The sequence below is a fragment of the Haliotis asinina genome, chromosome 14, assembly GCF_037392515.1.
Source record: "Haliotis asinina isolate JCU_RB_2024 chromosome 14, JCU_Hal_asi_v2, whole genome shotgun sequence".
In the NCBI taxonomy this organism is placed as follows: domain Eukaryota; kingdom Metazoa; phylum Mollusca; class Gastropoda; order Lepetellida; family Haliotidae; genus Haliotis; species Haliotis asinina.
Window position 1 is genome coordinate 10,908,034 of NC_090293.1, and position 20,310 is coordinate 10,928,343.

Sequence of the window (20,310 nt, forward strand, 5' to 3'; positions counted from 1 at the left end):
AGATGTCAGCTGAAGTCACAATTACTAAATTTTGTAAGATTGTTGCAAGCCCATGTTACAGTACCTGACAGGTAAGATCACACTTCACAAGAACAAACAGGCTGTTGTGTAAGTTCTCATACCTTTCAGTCAGGTTAACCAATAGTAACACTGATAAGAACATGATATAAACAATAAAATGGCTCTGTTTTCAATTAAAACACATATCCATGTCACCAGTTATGACAGTTTCTACATTTATTAATCTAAAATCAGACCGGAATACACCTTCCACAAAAACACCTTTGAGAAAGCATCCGAAGCAAGCTCAATACAGTTGTTCACTAAACATCCACTTTCTAAGAGTAGCTTTGCGATAACCTGAAATCTTCTCATGTTTCAACTCCAATGATGAAAAACAAGCTACAGCAATTTCAGTAAGTGAGGCACGCCACTAATGGCTACGAGCCTCTTGTGCAACTCTACTTATCTACTGAACTATCATTCCAAACATCATTTACAAGCACGGACATACTGCCAAGTATCCAACTCCGATCCTCTATACAAAATCAATCTTCACTAATTCCCTAACGATCTAAATATTCATATATACAACATATTTCGGAGTATGTACCCATGACATCCTGCATCCGCCGGAGCTATCTACTGTATAGGATGCCAGTCAGGGAATATCGCTGTAAACCTTCCAGTGATATAACTATAATGGAGGCAATCGTCACTCATCTAACCGAGGGTTGATCCTCTGTTGGCATCGTATCGCAACATTCACAAGTCATTAACGTATATCGATTGTCGATCTTGACAGTGCTCGTTGGGGACGTTAGATATGGCTACAAGCTCCAAGAGTTATCAGAGTGACTGAGTTGAGGTAAAATAAGTTGCTTTGAATAGTATTTCAGTGCTTTCAGTTATGTCACAGTGAGAGAGGACAGCTTGAAATAATGCCGGTCAGTCTGTCTGTTTTGTGAAACCAATGAGCAGGGAGGCTTCCACTGTCTTCAAAAGTTATCTTAAGTTTACGAGCTACGACCATCTTATCAATATTTTTTCTTTATGAATAAGCACTGCCAATATTTTTCATGACCCATATTGAATTAAGGCAGGTACAACCTATGCCTAAACTTTTCTATTGGGATGTTTGTCACGACAGATTTGTTACATCTCTCTGAAACTTTAATTCAAAACCATTCCCTAACAGAACCCAATTCAACCTTGACAATGTCATTACTCCACCTTTGTTTTTAATATCAATACTTCCTGGTGTACTCAAGGGACACAACTCTGCAGAGCGAGCAACAGCACTATGGAAAACTCAGGGACTCATGCCCCAACTGTGACAAATGGAAGTTCTAGATATAAATTAGGGTCAGAATGTTATTACAATACACATTGATTAAATGACATTTTTTGAAAAGGGAGAAGTTTTGATCAGTCAAGGGTATTCAGTTGTAAGGTGTCAAATATGCTTACTGACTATCAAGAGGGTTGGTGCTATATGGCTGCTAGCGATAAATCTCCTAACTAAAATTAAAAATCACTGTCTTGATGTCACAGTCCCAAACACAAAATCAATCATACCGCTTCAATATTCATTTTCAGCATGACATTGAGGTCACAAAACTAAAATTGAATGTTTCCCTTTTCCAAGTTCAATCTCATTTAAACAGCTTTCAAATTAATGGAAAGAATGAAGCTTGTTGAGAAAAAAATAACCTTCATTCACCTTATGCTTCAGCATCACAAAAATGCATGGGAAAAGATGTCTATCACTTTTTTTTTGTTCTAGTAACAAAGACGTGCAGCATTAAGAAATTAGATTTGTTCATAAAACCTCAACTGTGTTAAATGTAACTGGGTTTCTTCAGGTGATTGGGTGTGGTTCGGTTGAAGCCATTGCTAAAGCAGGTGGGGGGGGGGAGGAAAGATGGGTTTGGGTGAGATCACTACTCAGTGCCTGTTTGGTTGAGACCACTATTACAGCAGGTGGTTTGGGTGAAGCCAATATCAAAACGGGTGGTTTGGATGAAGCCACTACTAGAGTAGGTGGCTTGGGTACAGGCATTACCAGAGCAGGTGGTTTGGGTGAGACCGTTATTTGAGTGGGTAGACCTTCTTGTTGGAGAGGGGAATCTTGATTCTGATGGGATAGTTTTTCAGTCACTGTTTCAAGACATATAACTATTTTGTCAAACTGAAGACTCAAACCTAAAGAGGTTATCTTTCAGAACAGTCAGTATTATTTATTGTAAACCTACAGCAAAATATTTTATCAAGCATTCTCTCTCCCGAGCTATGATAAAGATATCCCTGATGAAATATTCAGGCTCTCAAGAACACCAGACTTCAAGTAAACAAGAATAACAGACAGGAAAAAAAATAAAAATAAAAAATAATAGAAAGGAGTGACAGGAATTATCAACTTTTGGTCAAGATCAAGTCCCTTGGCAAACAAACTGAATTCGGAAGATTTAACTACATCATTTAGACTCACTCACTCACTCACTCACTCACTCACTCACTCACTCACCCAGTCAGTCAGTCAGTCAGTCAGTCAGTCAGTCAGTCAGTCAGTCAGTCAGTCAGTCAGTCACTCACTCACTCACTCACTCACTCACTCATAATGCTTGGTATACACTGATTGAAATAGCAATAGTTAATTTTCAGGACACCCAAATATACTTAAAGATCCCTACTAATGGCCATGGATGACCTGTCACTATTTTACTCCCATGCAAGTAAGCAATATATTAGTGTCATCAATGTGATAATTTTCATACCATTATAACAAAGGTTTTGAAAACATCAAAGTTTGACATTTACAGAGGGCTTTACTGTACTCAGCTTTAGGAGGGTGATGTTGTCTGCTCCACAATATCCAGTACGGATTCATTTTGATCTGTCAATTGAAATAATCTTGTAATACAGTAGTCCACCACCTTCATGATCAGCTGTACAGCTGTAGCTGTTGTCAGGAAATAACTGATGAATTATCAGATTTGCCAAATTTCCAAATTTCAGTTTTTATCTAGAGGCCAAAAGCAAAACAAAATTATACAAAAATTATTTTTGGTCTACATCATTCATCTGATACTTCTCCATAATGGAGACTCAAAGTTTCTCTGTACAGTCACTTCTTCCACACCTGCCAACAATGAATTGGCAACAAGCTTCTTTCTGTCAATGAAGAAGCACACAATGTCCTATGAAACCTGCATGCATTGTGAATCACATACTACAACATGTAATGTTTACAGATGAATTCAACAGCTGAAAACAAACAAACCCAAAATGGTGTTTGCAGGACATGGAAAACCTGCATATTCGATGCTCAAATTGTCTCAAATACACAGTGAATTTAATAGCTTGTGTCATTGTTGATGCTATTTTGGGGCCTTGGTTCAGATAATCTAAGCGTCTAAAACTAAATGTTTGCCAGCTGACTGCAAAGTGCTGATTAGGTACCAAACCTACTCCACCTTTTTTTTTATTAACCAATCACAGTTGATGTCTTGATGAAAGTTCCAATTGAAGCTGACTCCCAATAACATGACCATGACTCCCTTTCATGACACCAGGGAGTCATGATGACTCGTAAAATGTCATGCCTGGGTCAAACACTGAAAATACTGACTGTGCTTAGATTAACACAAGAAAGTCACATTCCTACAGATAATCTGTACTGACTCGACAGATTAACTATCGTAACATAAAAAATTAGTGATCCTCTGTTAGCTTAAGCAGTCTATAATACACGGACAGTTCATTCTCATTTCTAACTTAACTTATGTAGACATAAGCAGTTCATATATGTCCTTCCCAGCTTTTATGTTAATTCTAGCATCTTTCTGACTGCAGCTAATGTAGAGTTTGTGTGGCAAAATTTCATTTTGCTGAATACAGTGTCTGTTGTATGACATGCATTTGCAGCAGCTTGACGTGACAGTCCAGATCTGTTGTCTCCTCGAGAAATTAAACTCTCATCCATGAAGAATAGTGTCGAAGAAAAGTGTCAATAATCCCAGGAGAAGTGAAACTGGGAAATTAGGTCATGACAGTAAGATGGTATTTCTTCAACTGAACCAGTCCATCAACAGAGATTTGAGAACTTTTTGTGACAGTTGTTTTGTATGTAAAGAAATACACTTTGCATAGTTTACTAAAACTGAACACACATGAAACTTATAATCTATCTTCATGATAATCTCCACAGCACTACAAATTTAGGCGCCGGACATTAATTGGCTGGATCAGTAGTGCCAGACACCATTGTAGAGAAAGTCCATATGAGCCGATGTTGCTGTCCCGATGTCACATCTGGTTCCTTTTGATATGTGTGTTGAAGTACACATTTTCAGGATGATACTGACGTGAGTACATGATCATGTAAATCAGTATTGTGGAGAACAAAATTTTGGGTAGACATGGTAGTGTCTATAGGCTGGAACAGGTACTCAGATGGATCAACAGCACCACCTGGATCCATATTTAGTCATGTGATATATGTATACTGTGTAATGACCAATATGGTTACATCACGAATTGTTCTGAAGTTCCAGGCAGATACCATTCAGGTCCAGGTTAGACAAGGCAGGTCCAGGCAAGTCATGTCGAAATATGTGGATGGTGCCTTGTCTGTTATTGGCAATTCCAGACTAACATTCTCAAAAGTTCTCTTTGATCAACAAAAAATACTGGATCAACTTATTCTGATGACTTCATGTTGAGTACCATTTTAGATACAGTCTAATGCTTAGTCTGTGAATATACAAAATTTCGACAGTAACAAATTAACCCATATGAATTGAAAAGGAGCCCCTAGGAGACCAGTGATTCTGAACCAGAACCTGAGGAAATCTAGTCTTGCTTCATATGGGGCTTTAGCATTGCAGGGTTTGGTTTAGCATTGCAGGGTTTGGTTTAGCATTGCAGGGTTTGGTTTAGCATTGCAGGGTTTGGAAGTATAGAAATAATGTGGTTTGGGGGCTGTGAGAAACTACTGTGGGTACAACATGAACTGTACTGAAGTTCCAAGTTGACTCCATACAGGTCAACGAAAGTCAAGCCCGATCCAAGCAAGTCAAGGCTGGTCCAGTAATGTGGATGGTGTCTTGTTTGTTACTGTGAATTCCTGCATAACATTCTCAACAGTACACTTTGATAAAAGAAAAGATACTTCTCTACAGCATCAAGTTATTCTAATGTTGATTACTGTTGTGGTAACCTATTACCCTACATGTCTGGTGCATGACAAGTGGCAGTGAATATGGGAAGAAAATTGTTGATGCAACCACAAAACAGTCTTTGAAGTTGGTTTTTGGTAATATTTGCATCTCTTATTATCAGCTGACCTCTCACTAATGACGCCATGTATAAACATGCACCAAAGTTAAGCGCCACCCACTATTTTTGTGATGTGCTACTTAGGATACTCAATGGCAACTACCATACCGAGATCAATGACTGTCATTGACATCACTGGTTTGATTATGTTTGGCAACTAAACCGGTCATGACACCGTGATGACGACCCATTTGCCTCGCAATGGCCCTGCATGACATGCCAGCATTTTTCATGCCTATCACATGCCATCTTTCAGCGGTAGTTAACTTTCTCCTCACCATGACTGATTTTCTAACGCTAAAGTGAAAGGAGAATCTCACAACAGACCGTGAAACCAAGTGTGTGAAACTTGATTTTCAAGATTCTGATGGTAGGGAAATGGAGTTGCACATGGAGAATGTTTTCCTTGTCATATCTAGACAATCTTAGGTTCAAGAATCTGTGGGAGGCTAATTCAGTCATAAACATTTATAGTTTGTATTTCTGATCTTCAGTGGTGAAATCACGACACCATGAAAATAGTGGGGCTTAACTTTTGTGCATGTGTATATGTAAATGTGCAGGTCCGGACATGGTGGCTAGCCTGAGACAATCACTGTAACCTGGTACAGCAAATAAACACACTGGCTTCCACTCATCCATCACTGTCTCTTTTCACAGCTGGGTCTCATGTCAACAAACCCTGGCCAGTGAACAGAGCCACAGGCACCAATGCAGAACAAGGACACCTTTTCTGAAGTCTGGTAACAACTCTTATTTGATTCTTTACTCTTCTGATGCAGCCTGCAAATGAGTGAATGAGTTGGTCTTCCTTGTTTCAGTTAATCAGTTTCATTTCAGCACAATACTGGAGGAATAACAGGACAGTAACATTTGGGCTACGACCATTAACCCAGACCTCAATAATGATTATTGGTAATAATGATTATCGGTAATCGAAACTAAGGTGTCAGATTTGTGTGTTTTTTATGAACTGAACTGAATCGCTGCAACCCTGTTGTATGCCTAACAATGACCGCTTTGATAAACACACTGACAATATGGTGCTAACAGGCCAAGAATCACAATCAGAACAAATCTGGGATTCAAATTCATGCTTACAGTATCCTGCAGTTCCAAAAGAAATACAACTCTGTGCAGCAAAACACCTTGGCCGCCCATGCTTAGAGCTTTTATAAACAAGCATGTAATGCTCATATACCCAGCCAGTGGTTCATTTCAGTGAAGTCTATCACCAATAAGCTGCCTAGGGCTTTTTCTATAGAGTCTGTGACACTGAATAAAAAACTAATTAAAACGTAGTGAACAGAGTGGCTAGTATGAGGATACCACGCACGCAGTGGTTACCATTGGAAACACTAGTGTTTTTCCGTTCATTTTGACAGAACAAGTAAAATCGCTTTGACAGAACACGTAAAAAAAAAAATCAATAAACACCTTAAAACATAAAATTCATTCAAAAGCTGAGATTTGAAGTATGAAGTAATGAAATGACAGTGGTCTGGTGCTAAAGCTCTGAACATGACATCTTCATTGATTGGGATTTGTTGTCATGGAAACATGAAAAAAAAAATACTTTTGTGAAATTTTCAAATAGAAAACAGTATGAGTTCATGGCAAGGCTAACATCTGATAAATACTGAACATTTTCTCTTGAAAGGAATCCTAAATAATTTTACTGGAAACAAACCCTATGCTCATTGTCCAAATCACTGTCATTGAAAAGAAGAAAAATTCTTAATTGTAACATGTAGCAGTTCATGGATTGCTTGATGTCTGTGCCAAGTGTGATCAAATAATATTTAGTCTTTGACACACAATACAGAAACAGAACAAGACAGACAGACGGATGTAACAATGGCCGAACTGACAGACAGACAGCATCAGTTCCTGTACCCTCACACTTTGTGGCAGAAGGTAATATGGCCTATTTATCTACTATGAATGTTATCGAAGTCGACATCCATGAATTTTCAACCACATGTGTATCACCACAAAATACCATTTGAAGACTTAACATTCAAAGGTAATTATAACATAACACTGTCCAGCACTAAGTCTCAGACCAAGACTTCACTGATGTGAAGGGCTTAACTGTCTACTGATGATACTAATTCACACCTGTCCAAGAAATTCCTTCTTCAGCTATAAAGTTGTCATCCTTTCCAAGCCTCAAAGCATAGCAGTCTATCACTTGTAAAGGTGAAGAAGGCTAAAGAAGATCCTGTCTGGAACAACTCATTCCAGAAAGGTATCCAAATGTTGCACGGAGAGACATCAACCTCCATTTTAGAGCTCCTAAATTTCATAAAGAAATAGGCTCGAGCAGATAGACCAACCAGACGCTGGTATCCTGCTGTGATTATACTTATCGAAAGTGATGTGTATCTGTCTCATGCCAGACTGGCCATATTTATGACCTGAACATACTATCCGCCATACGATCACCTCCTCTATTCATCTCTGTGGACGTGTCTGATCAGTCTTGGTCAGAGAAGACTTGACCCTTGTGGAGTTTCCCATCTCCACGTCTGCTGTTCCAAATCCAGGCAGGTCATTGGCAGAGGGAATTATTGACTGACCTTGCTGAATGTAAGGAGCAGACGCCACAAAACTAACAAGGACATCAGTGAAAGAGTGCAATACCAGATCACTTATCTGCACATACTATGTACTGTAACCACATTTCTCAATAAGCAAACACTACTTTACATTGTGTGGGGAAATTTTGTGTGTGAGGAACAGGTGTCAAATGTTGTGATTAAAAATTTTATTCCTTGGATGAGACCAGTTTGTGTTCAGTAATCATGTCCCTCCTATAATATGAAATGAGTGAGTGAGTTTAGACACGCTGCTTTTAGCAATATTTCAGCAATATCATGGTGGGGGACACCAAAAATGGGCTTGAGACATTGTACCCATGTGTGGGATTCAAACCTTGCTCTTAGGCATGACGAATAAATGCTTTAATCGCTAGGCTACCCTGCCATCCCCTAATATTACACAATAGTAACATGATAAATGAACTGATATCTGATGTATCAATAACTATTGATACTTTGATCAAACCCACTGAGCCACATTTTCAATCACACCTAGAGAAGTAAGCAAGTGATTTAATTTTGTTTTATGCCTCATCTGCAAAAATCATAATGTCCTCACTCACCCTGTATGAAAAGAAGAAATTTTGGACCAAACAAACCAACAAAAGAAAAATCCTGCTGTTTGTTGCTTAACAAATCCCTAAGCAATATTCTAACTGTATGAAGGCAGTATGTGAATAAACATGTCTGATCCAGACAATCTGGTGAATGACATCATGAAATCAGTGAGTCCAACAACCCGATCAGATCACAAGAATCTTACAACACAAATTATGTTATTGTGGTATAAAAGTTTTAAGTCAGTGATTCAGAGCAATCTCACTAAAACTGAAATCTTTCATTCTGATACAAAACCTTTCTACATGAAGATGTGGGGACACCTGGGTGCTAAGGCAGGCGAAGGCTTACATGCTCTCAGTGTGAGTGAGGCAAGAATATCTGATTTCTACACTTACGTGTGGCAGATCATCACACCATTCTCCAGGTTATGTATAGCAGATTGTCACTGCTATGAATGCCTGGCAGATCTTCACGCAAGCATACTCCATGACCTGAATATTTTGTCAGATCTTCACACAAACATCCTTACCGCCGTGAATGTCTGGCAGATCTTCACACAAGCATACTTCATGACCTGAATATTTTGTCAGATCTTCACACAAACATCCTTACTGCCGTGAATGTCTGGCAGATCTTCACACAGGCATCCTCACTACCGTGAATGTCTGGCAGATCTTCACCCCAGTCTCCACCACTTTGAGACAGATGCTGGAGAACCTTATGACCATTAGGATAAAGGTATTTTGCTGAAAGCTATTGATCTGGTATCTGTCAGCTCTTTGCAACATCACTGTAAATAATTCCATAACAAAATCCACCATGAGTTCAAGATGCTCTTCATCCAGAGACTTCTAATGCCTGTTCTTTGGGACTTCTCCATTCAATGATGGATTTCAACATGGACCAACAAATCATCAGATACTGTAAAGGAAACACACCAGTAGATCTTGCAGTTTTTGTCACTGAGAATCAAAGCACCCTACGCTACACATTTACAGGACACACAACCGAATGATCATTTGCCCCCAAAGGAGAACTTTTAGCAATTCAAAAAGAAACACTTCTGACAAAGCCATTATTTCAAAATAAAATGTTCAGAGTAAGTATGTTTTCTATGTCACTATCGCCAAAATTCTATCAATGCCACATAAGGTGACAAGAGAAATTTCAACATAACAAATTTTAAGATGTGGTTGTATGTGAAAATCTACATCTAAACGTACATCCAATAATTTTCCAAGACAGCACAGAACATAATTCTATATGACAACCCGAACAACAACAGCTGAATCTCCAGACACCATATTCCCTTTACTCGAAGTATGGTTATTCAACGTGACTGCCCTTACCACCCAGGCAGTTCCATCTGTTTCAGTCCTGGCCAATCATCTTTCATTGGTTAGTCTGTGGATCACTTGCATTGGGCATGTTCCCAGTAATTGTTCAGTGGACGTTCAGGTCAGGCTTACGTGAATAAATGCTCCAAGAAGGACGGTAAGATGTTGAACTCAGGGACGTGAATAAATGCTCCAAGAAGGACGGTAAGATGATGAACTAAGGGACTGATATTTCAAAACCAGTAAGATTTCAAGAAGTGTAGGAGGCTCCTGGAAAATGTCTGACTTCTACCAAGCGGAAAGATTTTGTTTACTGTCATGTATCGGTCTGAAGAGTTCTCTGTGACAAACTATGATCATCTGATTATATAACACTAAGTCTTGTTACAACATGGTGTGTGATAGGCCAACAACGTCGTCTGCCTCCTCTCCATGAAACTTCCTGTGACGTTTAAGCATGATCAAAATTTCTGCCCTGTTGCTAAACGAGATTTCATTTCAGGGTCATGAAGCCATGGATGTTCTGCTGCTATTCTTTGTAAGTACAGAGAGATTTAGGGTTACAAAATATCCCTGTGCATTGAACATATTTGTATAAAATAAAATACATAAATATATTATATATTATTTTGCCTTATTTGTTGTGCTTTGTATAATAAGATTGAAGTTTTATGGAATATGTCATAATGTTGCGACGTAATTATGGAGACAAAGTTTTGTTGCGAGGTGGACTTGATGTATTTGCCGATAAGTGTACTACTGAAAGAACTATAAGCTTCACAGATTAAAAGTACATGATACTCATTTTCAATAAAATATTTGTTTTTTTGATACACAGAGAGGACAAAGTCGTTCTTGATATGATAGAGCTTGGTGTATTCCAGTGTTGACAACAATTCTAAAGTTACTGCATCTGAAGAGTGATAACATCCTCTTTAAGTGATGAATTCAGATAGTATTCAACAGTGAGTTATAAAATATTTTTGATGTTTGTAGCATAACAGGTGTGTCCCATGTCATCAAGGGCAGTGAGCATTCTGTAGCACTGGTAGGGGAGTCTCTCAGGGCCCATTTGTATCAGCCTACACCAGTACTTGACAGTTCTTGTCATATATGTAAGCTGCAGTGGAGCTCTACCACATTCACCTAGCACCATTACATTACATGTATATTTTGACACTTTGAGCAGAGATTTGCACATTTTTACATGGACATCTTCAATTATTTTACAGTAGTTATATCTACAGATTTCAGAGCCATAGCAAAGGATAGGAGTAACAATACTATCGAAAATCTTGAACAGATCTTTACAAGAAATATCGCCAAGTGTCCTCTGATATCTATGTATAGCCATCATAGCTCAAGAGCTCTGGGAAGCTAAAGAAATTTGAGCCTGTGTCCATATCAGTTTGGGTGTACACATAATGCCCAAATATCTGTAGAAGGGTACAACTTCAATATTTTCACCATTGTATGTCCACTTTTCATAGCTTCTTAAGGGTCAACCGTTTCTAAAAACCATAACTTTTGTTTTCTTCAAGTTCACTTTCATTCCCGTTTCGAAGCAAAATAATTTCAGAGCATCTATTTTAAATAGATCTGTTACTTCTCTGCACAGTTTTAGAATATATATACTTTATTCCTTTTCAGTTTTTAGTTCTTTTGGGTGAAACTGTGTGATCTGAGCATCATTTCAAATATATCAAATGAAAAACATGTTGTCTTTGAAACATCATGCTCTTTTCCAAAGAACAAATGCGGTTTGCGTGATAACAGTGTTGGATGCTACACCAAAACATTGCTCATATCAATATCAAAGTAGTTATATATGCATAGAACACTTCTCATTGTTTGAAAATGGTTTTACTATGGAAGCGGGAGATGTCATCTAAGCGTTCCTGGCAATCAGATAGAGTGAGAACAAACAAATTTATCAGCATGGTTTGAGAACTCTGTTAGCCCCTTGTTTATGCATGCACAATACGTCCATGTCCACACAGCCGATACGTTGTGAAAACAGACCAATCTGATGGATAACTGATAACAGGTAATTATAAACATCACAAAACATGAGTGTCTGTCTGAACAAACAGGTGTTGTGTGTCAGATGGGAGAGCGAACTACATGGAAGTCTATACCACATCTTGAAAATACGCAGGAAGCAAACTTCTGGTGATAGAAGTGAGTAACTTGGGTTTATCACTGCTGTGAACATTATTCCAGTTATACCACATCATGTCAGCTTAGAGTAGAGTGAGTATGGTTTTACTCCGCTTTCAGCAGGCCTTAGAGGTAGTAGTATATTTATTTATACTACTGAGGATTACCATAGTTTGTGAAACCGACAAGTAGAATGAGTGAGTGAACGAGTTTAGGTTTATGTCACTCTTAGCAATATTCCAGCATTCGGTATAAAGGCCATTGGCCCATGTACAGCAAATGCAAGGTGATATATGATGTATTGACAATACGGTTTAAGGATACACATCAGAGTAAACATTTATGTCTCGTTTATCTCTGGATATAGTTCCTTTTATATAGAGCATGTTTAATATATTGCGCAAATTTCATAAGCAGATTCTTATCTTTGCATGTTAACAACTTATAATATTTGCCTGTGGTAGATGGAGAATTTAGTTCTGGTAAATATTTGCTTCTTAAAGGTCACATATACTCTAATAGGGTACAAACGCAAAATCACTTCCTGACATTGTTATAAATGAAACCCCATCATCAAAAATGCTCCTTTCGATCTTTAATTACCTTAAATTGACCTTTTTGTCAACAGTGCAAAATTCTCGGCTGCAAACGAAATTTCAACCAATCAGAGCGGCTCGTCTCCGTGACGTAATAGTGGGTATAGAAATGAGGGTCTGTGCAGTATTCATCTACATTTCAGGGGTTGACCTATTTCGTTTACAGGTTTGTACAAACGTGAAATTGCGAAAGCTGTTAAGACAAATGAAAGCTGTATGTTCTCACAATCTACTATCATTTAGTTTTGTCTCCTGCTTTGCCTAGTTTTCGAGTTACAGCCCTTGTTTTCATAGACGATTCTGTCAAAATCACTTGGTGTCGCTAGGTTGTAATCCGTGTTAGGTTGTAAAAACCTACACGTTATTTGTCATCATTCACTTGATGCTCAGTTAATGAATTTATAACAGGTATAATTAGTGATAACACCACTTAGATTACCCGACAAAGGCCCCCATTTAGCATTTCTTTTGTCTGGATCGATCAAAGGTTTAACCGATAACACGCTGATTGATTAATTAGTTTTATGGGGATTTAAATGGGGGATTTGTCAAAAGGTAGTGTTTATGTATGTACATTTACTAATCTTTACTGAATACACTCTGTCGTGTCTGTGTCTACGTAAAACAACACCCTTCTTTCAAAGGATTAACCGCCACTACATTGATTGATTGCTCATTATTGGCCAACTAAATCACTTTCTTAAAAGAATGACGCACATTATGCAATTAGTTGCCAGGTGTGCTTTCTTGGGTAAACAAAGAAACTATACAGCAATGTGAAAAACCTGAAACGATACATCACGTTTTTGTATATTAGACTGTTAAAAGACGCATCACTTGGAAAATCTGCAGACGAATTATATAATCACTTGTTTTTGTGGATATTGATGGATACATTCCTCGAAGAAGGTAATAGCCTGACATTGCTCCTATAACTTTAATTTTCATATTTGCATTTTTCTTTTTAATACGTTGTCGTAGCTTTCAACAGAACCACTAAATAATTGTTTTCGGTGTTAAGTTTAATGATGCAGATGACATACACTAGGGCGTAAGTGCGAATTATGATTCATATAGGAAAACTATGAAATGTCTACATATTACATTCCTGTTACACATTCGCAGATCGCTTCTTTTTATTAAGTTTCAAAATGCATACAAGTATGATTATAAAGTAATTAGGATTATGAGACCAAGTATAAAGACGTATATTGACAAGTGTCTACATACTGGTGAGTGAATGTTACAAACCAAACCAAAATTTATCCCGCAGTATTTTCACTTCGACCCCGACCTCGCTTAGGTTATGTTGCAGGCTGTGTCATGCAAACTCCTTTTGGTAATGATTGAAATACATATTTATGTAGTTTTGATTTTCTAACTTGATGAGAACAAACGTATACATAATCTCTTTAATTCAAATGGATTTGACTTCACGATTTTCAAAAATGGCGGTGCCTGGTCTTGGGTCATCTGAATGCTTTTTAAGTTTGTTTTCACCGACTTACAAAAGGACAATTACTTTCTACTGGTAGTAAAATATGTATTTTATTGATGGACATTAGGATTTTACATGACATTGCTTATAACATAACAATTTCACTCTTGGAATCGGTCAATATAAGGGAGCAATATAATATTACTTACGATAATATTGTTACTTCGACCACAACCTCGTTTCCAAGGAAGAAAGCGTTATATCCATGCAAAATCCTTTTGGTCAGCAATGTGTAGTAAGCAGTCTTGATTTTATAAACTCGATGAAACTCCATTTTCTATCCTGGAAGCATGGTAGGGACGAACCATCCGATTTAGTATATACCACAGGCTTCCACAAAGCTCACTTCGCACACACTAACAACCAATTTAAGCACAAACTATGGAGTCTGGTGGAAATCTGTGCATAGTGACACCATCACCCGATCCCAAGGAACAATTGACGGCAACACAACAATTCGGCATGTCTTTGGTGACGTCGAGAAATCAGCAAAATGATGAGCGTCCTACACATTTAACCGTTCCTTCTATGAAGTCACTGTAGGGCTCTAGCGACAGAGTTACGTAACCTGTCTGCGGTTTCGTTTGCGGGCGAGAGAGAAGCAGACAGCTTTTTAGCAACTTTTAAGCACTTGGTATTAATTAACCACAATTTTTTTTAAAAGAAAAAGGTGTTTCGTTCATGACTAACCAAAAGTCTTTCATATGCAGTGATAAAAAGAGTACCAAAAAATTGAGTTTAGTGGTCCTTTAAATTGGCATATTTACACATTTTACATATTTTGCTGGTTCCACTGTCATCTTACATCTTACATCTTACATCTTACATCTTACATCTTACATTACATATTATAATACACAACACTGGAAGGTCTTCCCATCTTCAAACGATCCACAGCTGTACAAGGGAGAATTAAACTCTCCTGAAAGTTTCTCACAGAAACCAGACCTTATAGTCAACTGACCATGGTCCAGACATGAGTGCCCGAGCAGACTTGTATCAATATTTGCATCCAGTGTTCCACTAAAGATTGGCATACATCTTCAGGAACTCAGCCTACATCACTGTGTTTGTACAACACAATTAGAATAACACAGAAGCCCCAGCGACTAACTAGAGATAGATCCAACAACTATTATAGTAATTTGTCATTACCGTTTCCCGACATTCAGTCACATGACTGTTTGTTTAAGTAATTCCCTGAGTGCAAAGTTTTAGACAGTTCAGAGACAAAAAACATTTGAATGAGAAATTCTAGAAGACAAAAACAGATCAGATGTTATATGTTTCCAGGCTCCATTGTACATAAACATGACTGCATGAGCAAGAGTTCTGAAAATACGGACAACAAAGATTTTGGGATTTGTTCTTCAAAAGCCACTAGATTGAAAGCTTGACTATGATAATTTTCCAGATTTTAGGTCATTTTATATCCATATACCACAAAAGCCTCACCAATTTTCTGAGGCACTCTGCCCACAACAGTGAGTGAGTTTTGTGGTTTGGGGTTGCTTTAAGATATATTCCAGCAATAACATGGTGGGGATACAAGAAATGGGATTCACACACTGCACCCATATGAAGAATTGAACTGGGATCTTCACCATGACGAGCAAATGCCCAACCATCCCCAGCTGACAAGGGACAACTGAAACCCTGCATATGTACTGGAACAAACATTTGTATTCTGTCACATGTCTTAGTGAGTGATCACCATCACTTATTGAAAAAATGATATATATCATAGCAGCATCAATCATGAGATAATTAGCACCAAGCAATACAACCTTTGCAGGACATGATCCACAGCTCTGCTAATCCCACAGCCATTAACCTCATTAACACCACCAAATCATCTCTGCCTCGGATTCAATTAAATAGCAAATTCTTCCCCATCCTCCAGAACAGGAGAATCATACAAGCAAATAATTGGACGTGATGCAGATCCTTGTGATTGATATACTACTCTCACAACAACCAATTACTAGCTAATTCTGTACACGATTTTCCAATCAATTACAAGCCTAGATGATCTCCAACTCTGGCTCCTAATTAGCAGATGTGATATCTCTGTGAAGGTGAAATCTTCAATGGGATGGACTGCCACCCGCATCCTACAAACATCTATCACACCAGGCTGCTTGTAAGCAGTGTAATCAGACACCCTCCAAGTGATGGAACAGAAAGAAAATAGAAGTTGTTTATTCTCTGGTAAAGACATCATCAATTTCTAGGCATCATTAGTGTTCGTGTGTGTGTGTGCATTCATTGGGCCTTACTGCTGCGAATACATGGAGAGTCATTAGCATGTACAGGGAATTGTGTACACAAGCATTCATGAGGAAATGGTTTTCATACCAAACTTAGATCTTCAGTTCAGGAAACTTATTTATATGGTATTGTTGGTGGGAATCATAGTAGAATCTATGAGGGATTCTGACTAAGGGCAAATCTACTGAAAAATTATCTAGAGAATATCATCTGCACCACCTCTGTTAAACATTAGCAACCCAATGAACCATCACTAACACTAAATCTGGTCAAGCCCATGAATATGTTGTATAATGCCGTAAAGGTTAAGAGATAAAATAATAGCTAATCGGAAAATCGTTCATCCATCCATTAAACTTCATTGGATACTAATCTCATAGCCCAGCCATCATGACTCGTCCATCACACCATACAGTAATGGAGTCTCTGCCTACTGAATAATACAACCTCGGCTGTCAAGAGATCAACTGAACGGATAAAAAAGTGACAATTTATTTCAGTCGGGCAATGGTGCCTTTACAAATGCCATGGACAGATTTGGGAAGCTTCGAAAGAAACTCCACCGATTCCATTTGTTTCCAGTTGATATTCTAGGGGGAGGGAGGGATTTTTTGTTTGATGTGATTTCGTGAGAATTTCAAAACACACATCTTTTACGGGAATGTATTGCATGTGCTTTATCTGTTATAAACAGGTTCGATCGGCAGTGGAGGCACCTAGGTTCGGTGGGCCCATTTGTGTAGTATATTTGGGTAAGATACATGTGAGTGAGTGAGTGAGTAAGTGAGTGAGTGAGTTTAGTTTTACACCACACTCAGCAATATTCCAGCTATATGGCAGCGGTCTGTAAATAATCGAGTCTGGACAAGACAATCCAGTGATCAACAGCAAGAGCATTGATCTGTGCAATTGGGAACAATGACATGTCAACCAAGTCAGCAAGTCTGACCACCCGATCCCGTCAGTCGCCTCTTACGACAAGCACAGTCGCCTTTTATGGCAAGCATGGGTTGCTGAAGACCTATTCTACTCAAGGACCTTCACGGGCCAGCAAGATACATGGAAAAATATCACTAATGCTAAATTAACTGACAACTTTGGTCATCTTCAGGATCCGCTTCAACATTTGCCACAAATCGGGGAAAGATTCATGACATTATTCACACGCAGTCATTACCACTATACTCAACGGAATCAGTGGAAAACATGCACATAAGCATTGAATAGTAAAATACTCACAGGTATTTCTTGTTCTCATAAACATCATATAATCCAAGCACATGCGGGTGTTCTATCAACTTCATAATGGCGATCTCTCTTTCAACCTGAAAAAAAACAACAAATATGTTAGTTCAAAGACAAATACAAACAAACTGAATGAGAAAATAGAGTAAAAACTCACCATGTCAGTACATTCTCCAACATGAAAGGCATTTTTATGCCCAAGAGTAGTCATTCCTGCAATGGAACACCTTGACCTTCTTGTATGTGTGTTGTGAGGCAGGCACCAAACCAGGGCTATCAGAGAGTTTATTACTCGCCCATTGAAGATACTGCCATCTAATATTTGTATGGCAATATTACACTAGTGTAACACCGCTTGACTTAAGACGTCATATTCGTTCAAAGTTGTGACGTCACAATGCTAATGTCACTGTTGCAATTTTACTAGACCTTGCTTGACTCGCAGAGAGCAGTCTCAGAGTCCTCACACTGTAGGCAGTTTCGCCACAGTTTCTGTCAATATATGTTGGCGAGTAATAAACAGAATATTAAACTCGCTTCCATGAAATACCATACATACCATCATTCAAAATGTTATGTAATCTGTATTATTTATTGCTGGAGGGCATTTTGGAGGTTGGTGAATAGGAAAACATAACTTCTCGTTTACTGCACTGGTGACATTTCTATGTTTTATAAAAATCTTACTGGTTCATCCAGAGTGAAATAAAACATGCCATTCCAAACAAAATACATAGAAGACAAATATTTTTTAAAAAATCAATGTCGACGTTTCCATGTTCATATTTAAAGGTTCAAGAAAAGAGCAAAGAAAACCCATGTCATTCAGAACAAAATTTACTGTCAATGATATTAGAAAAAGTTCATGGGCATTGTTGACATTTCTGGTTGATCAAGAACAAAATATTATACTTCATTCGGCACAAAATTCACCGATGAGAAACATTTAAAGAAAGCAACATGGCCTATAAGCTTCCATATAAAAAACAGGCAAATCTACTTCAACCGACTCCTTCAACAGAATCCGATCTAGCAATATTCTCTGCAGCATGAATTGTTCGACAAGTTTTTCCCATCCATGAAGTCCTGCAATCCGAGGAGCAGTGTAGAAAATCAAAGTGAAGACTCCCTAGCATTAATGTCTGAAACTCGCATTACTTTCTCCTGCTCCTAAACATGGAACTGCCTTCAGCATTCAATGAATCAAATTCTTGATGTGAAATCAATGAATTACAGTATCAGACGTAAAGCCAAACAAACAGAGAACACAGCAAATGTTCCCTTGGGCACGAGAGGATAGTTCATATACCTGCATGGCACAACTACCCCTATCTTATTCCCTTGTTAAAGAGCCTGCTCCATGCTGTGATGGAGATAGAGTTATTTCTAACTGGGACATAGTTAATCCTGTAAGCTTGGATGTGAATTTCCATCTCTTTGATGATTCAAGCCAGCAAATTGAATCAGGATCCATAGCTCTGTCTGGTCGTCAACATCAAAACCGAAGAGTTTGACCACAGAATTACAAACATTTTCTTGCAACAGAGTAGAACAGTCTGTGCATATCGAACAGAAATGGAAATATGGTTCCATCGCACCTAATTTCGCCAGATGAAAAGCTACCTTCAGAATTGATGTTGAAATATTTCTGGCATAAATACTGAGAACTAAAACCTAACATCAGCATCAAACGATTTAAGGAAAATATCATTCTATTACAAGTTCATCAGTCTGGTAAATCCAGAGCAAAAACATAACAAGTGAGATTTACATGCTGGTAGAATTTATACCAAACGCAAAATTATGACAATAATTGTAAACTACCAAAGCAGCCATATTGAATAATGAATCTAGGCAACTGCAATATGTGTTCATGTGACTTACATTACAAAAACGTCAACTGTCTGATTCCCGAAACTGGACAAACAGGCAAACACTCACATGAGTGAGTGAGTGACTATGGCTTTATGTTGCTTTTAGCAATATTCCAACGATTGCTTCGATCCAGAAATGGGCTACAAACATTGTAAACATGAGGAATCAAACCCTGGTCTTCAGTGTGACAAGTAGACGATTTTACCATGTGGCTACCCTACATGAATTTCAGTCTGGTGAACTCCGATGATAAAACACAGTGTGGCCACAGCTACATTAGTGATCGTTTGCGAGCTTTAACAGGTGGGACTTTCCTCACAAAGGTGAACAGAGTAATTTAATACTTCCATCTGTTACTAATCTCATTTAGTTATCTCCATAGCGTCAAAATATGTACAGTCTGTTGCAACTATTTTTGCCTGATCTAAATACGTTGCTAAGACACACGTCAGACTATGTGAAAATGTTTCTAATAAGAAGTGGAAGATACACTAAATGGATGAGGAGGCAGCATTATCCATGAAAACTTGATGCTTGTCTGGATAATGTACAGCATTCAATCATCTGAGGGATAAGAGAGATACACCAACCAAACAGAAGAAGTAAAAATGATAAAGCATTTATACCCCAATAGATCTGGTCAATTCCGGCAATAGGCTTGTCTCTAAATCACAGATATGTTCAATGAATGACAAATACATTTTTCTCTCATTTCAGTCTTGGTATGTATTTAACACCAAACAGATATTTCAGACAAAAAGTGTCAAAAATGTTCATAATATTTTAAACTTTCACCATTTCCAATTTGAACAAAGAGGGCCCAT

The 20,310-nt window shown here is 38.1% G+C and overlaps 1 protein-coding gene across 1 annotated transcript in view; it reads right to left on the reverse strand.

Moving 5' to 3' along the window:
• The window catches only part of LOC137261820 (serine/threonine-protein kinase BRSK2-like), a 143,947-nt gene that overhangs the window by 63,215 nt on the left and 60,422 nt on the right, over positions 1-20,310 (reverse strand). Inside the window, exon 3 of the mRNA XM_067799605.1 lies at positions 17,606-17,691. Within this exon, the coding sequence (XP_067655706.1) occupies positions 17,606-17,691 (86 nt within the window). The remainder of the gene's footprint in view (positions 1-17,605; positions 17,692-20,310) is intronic.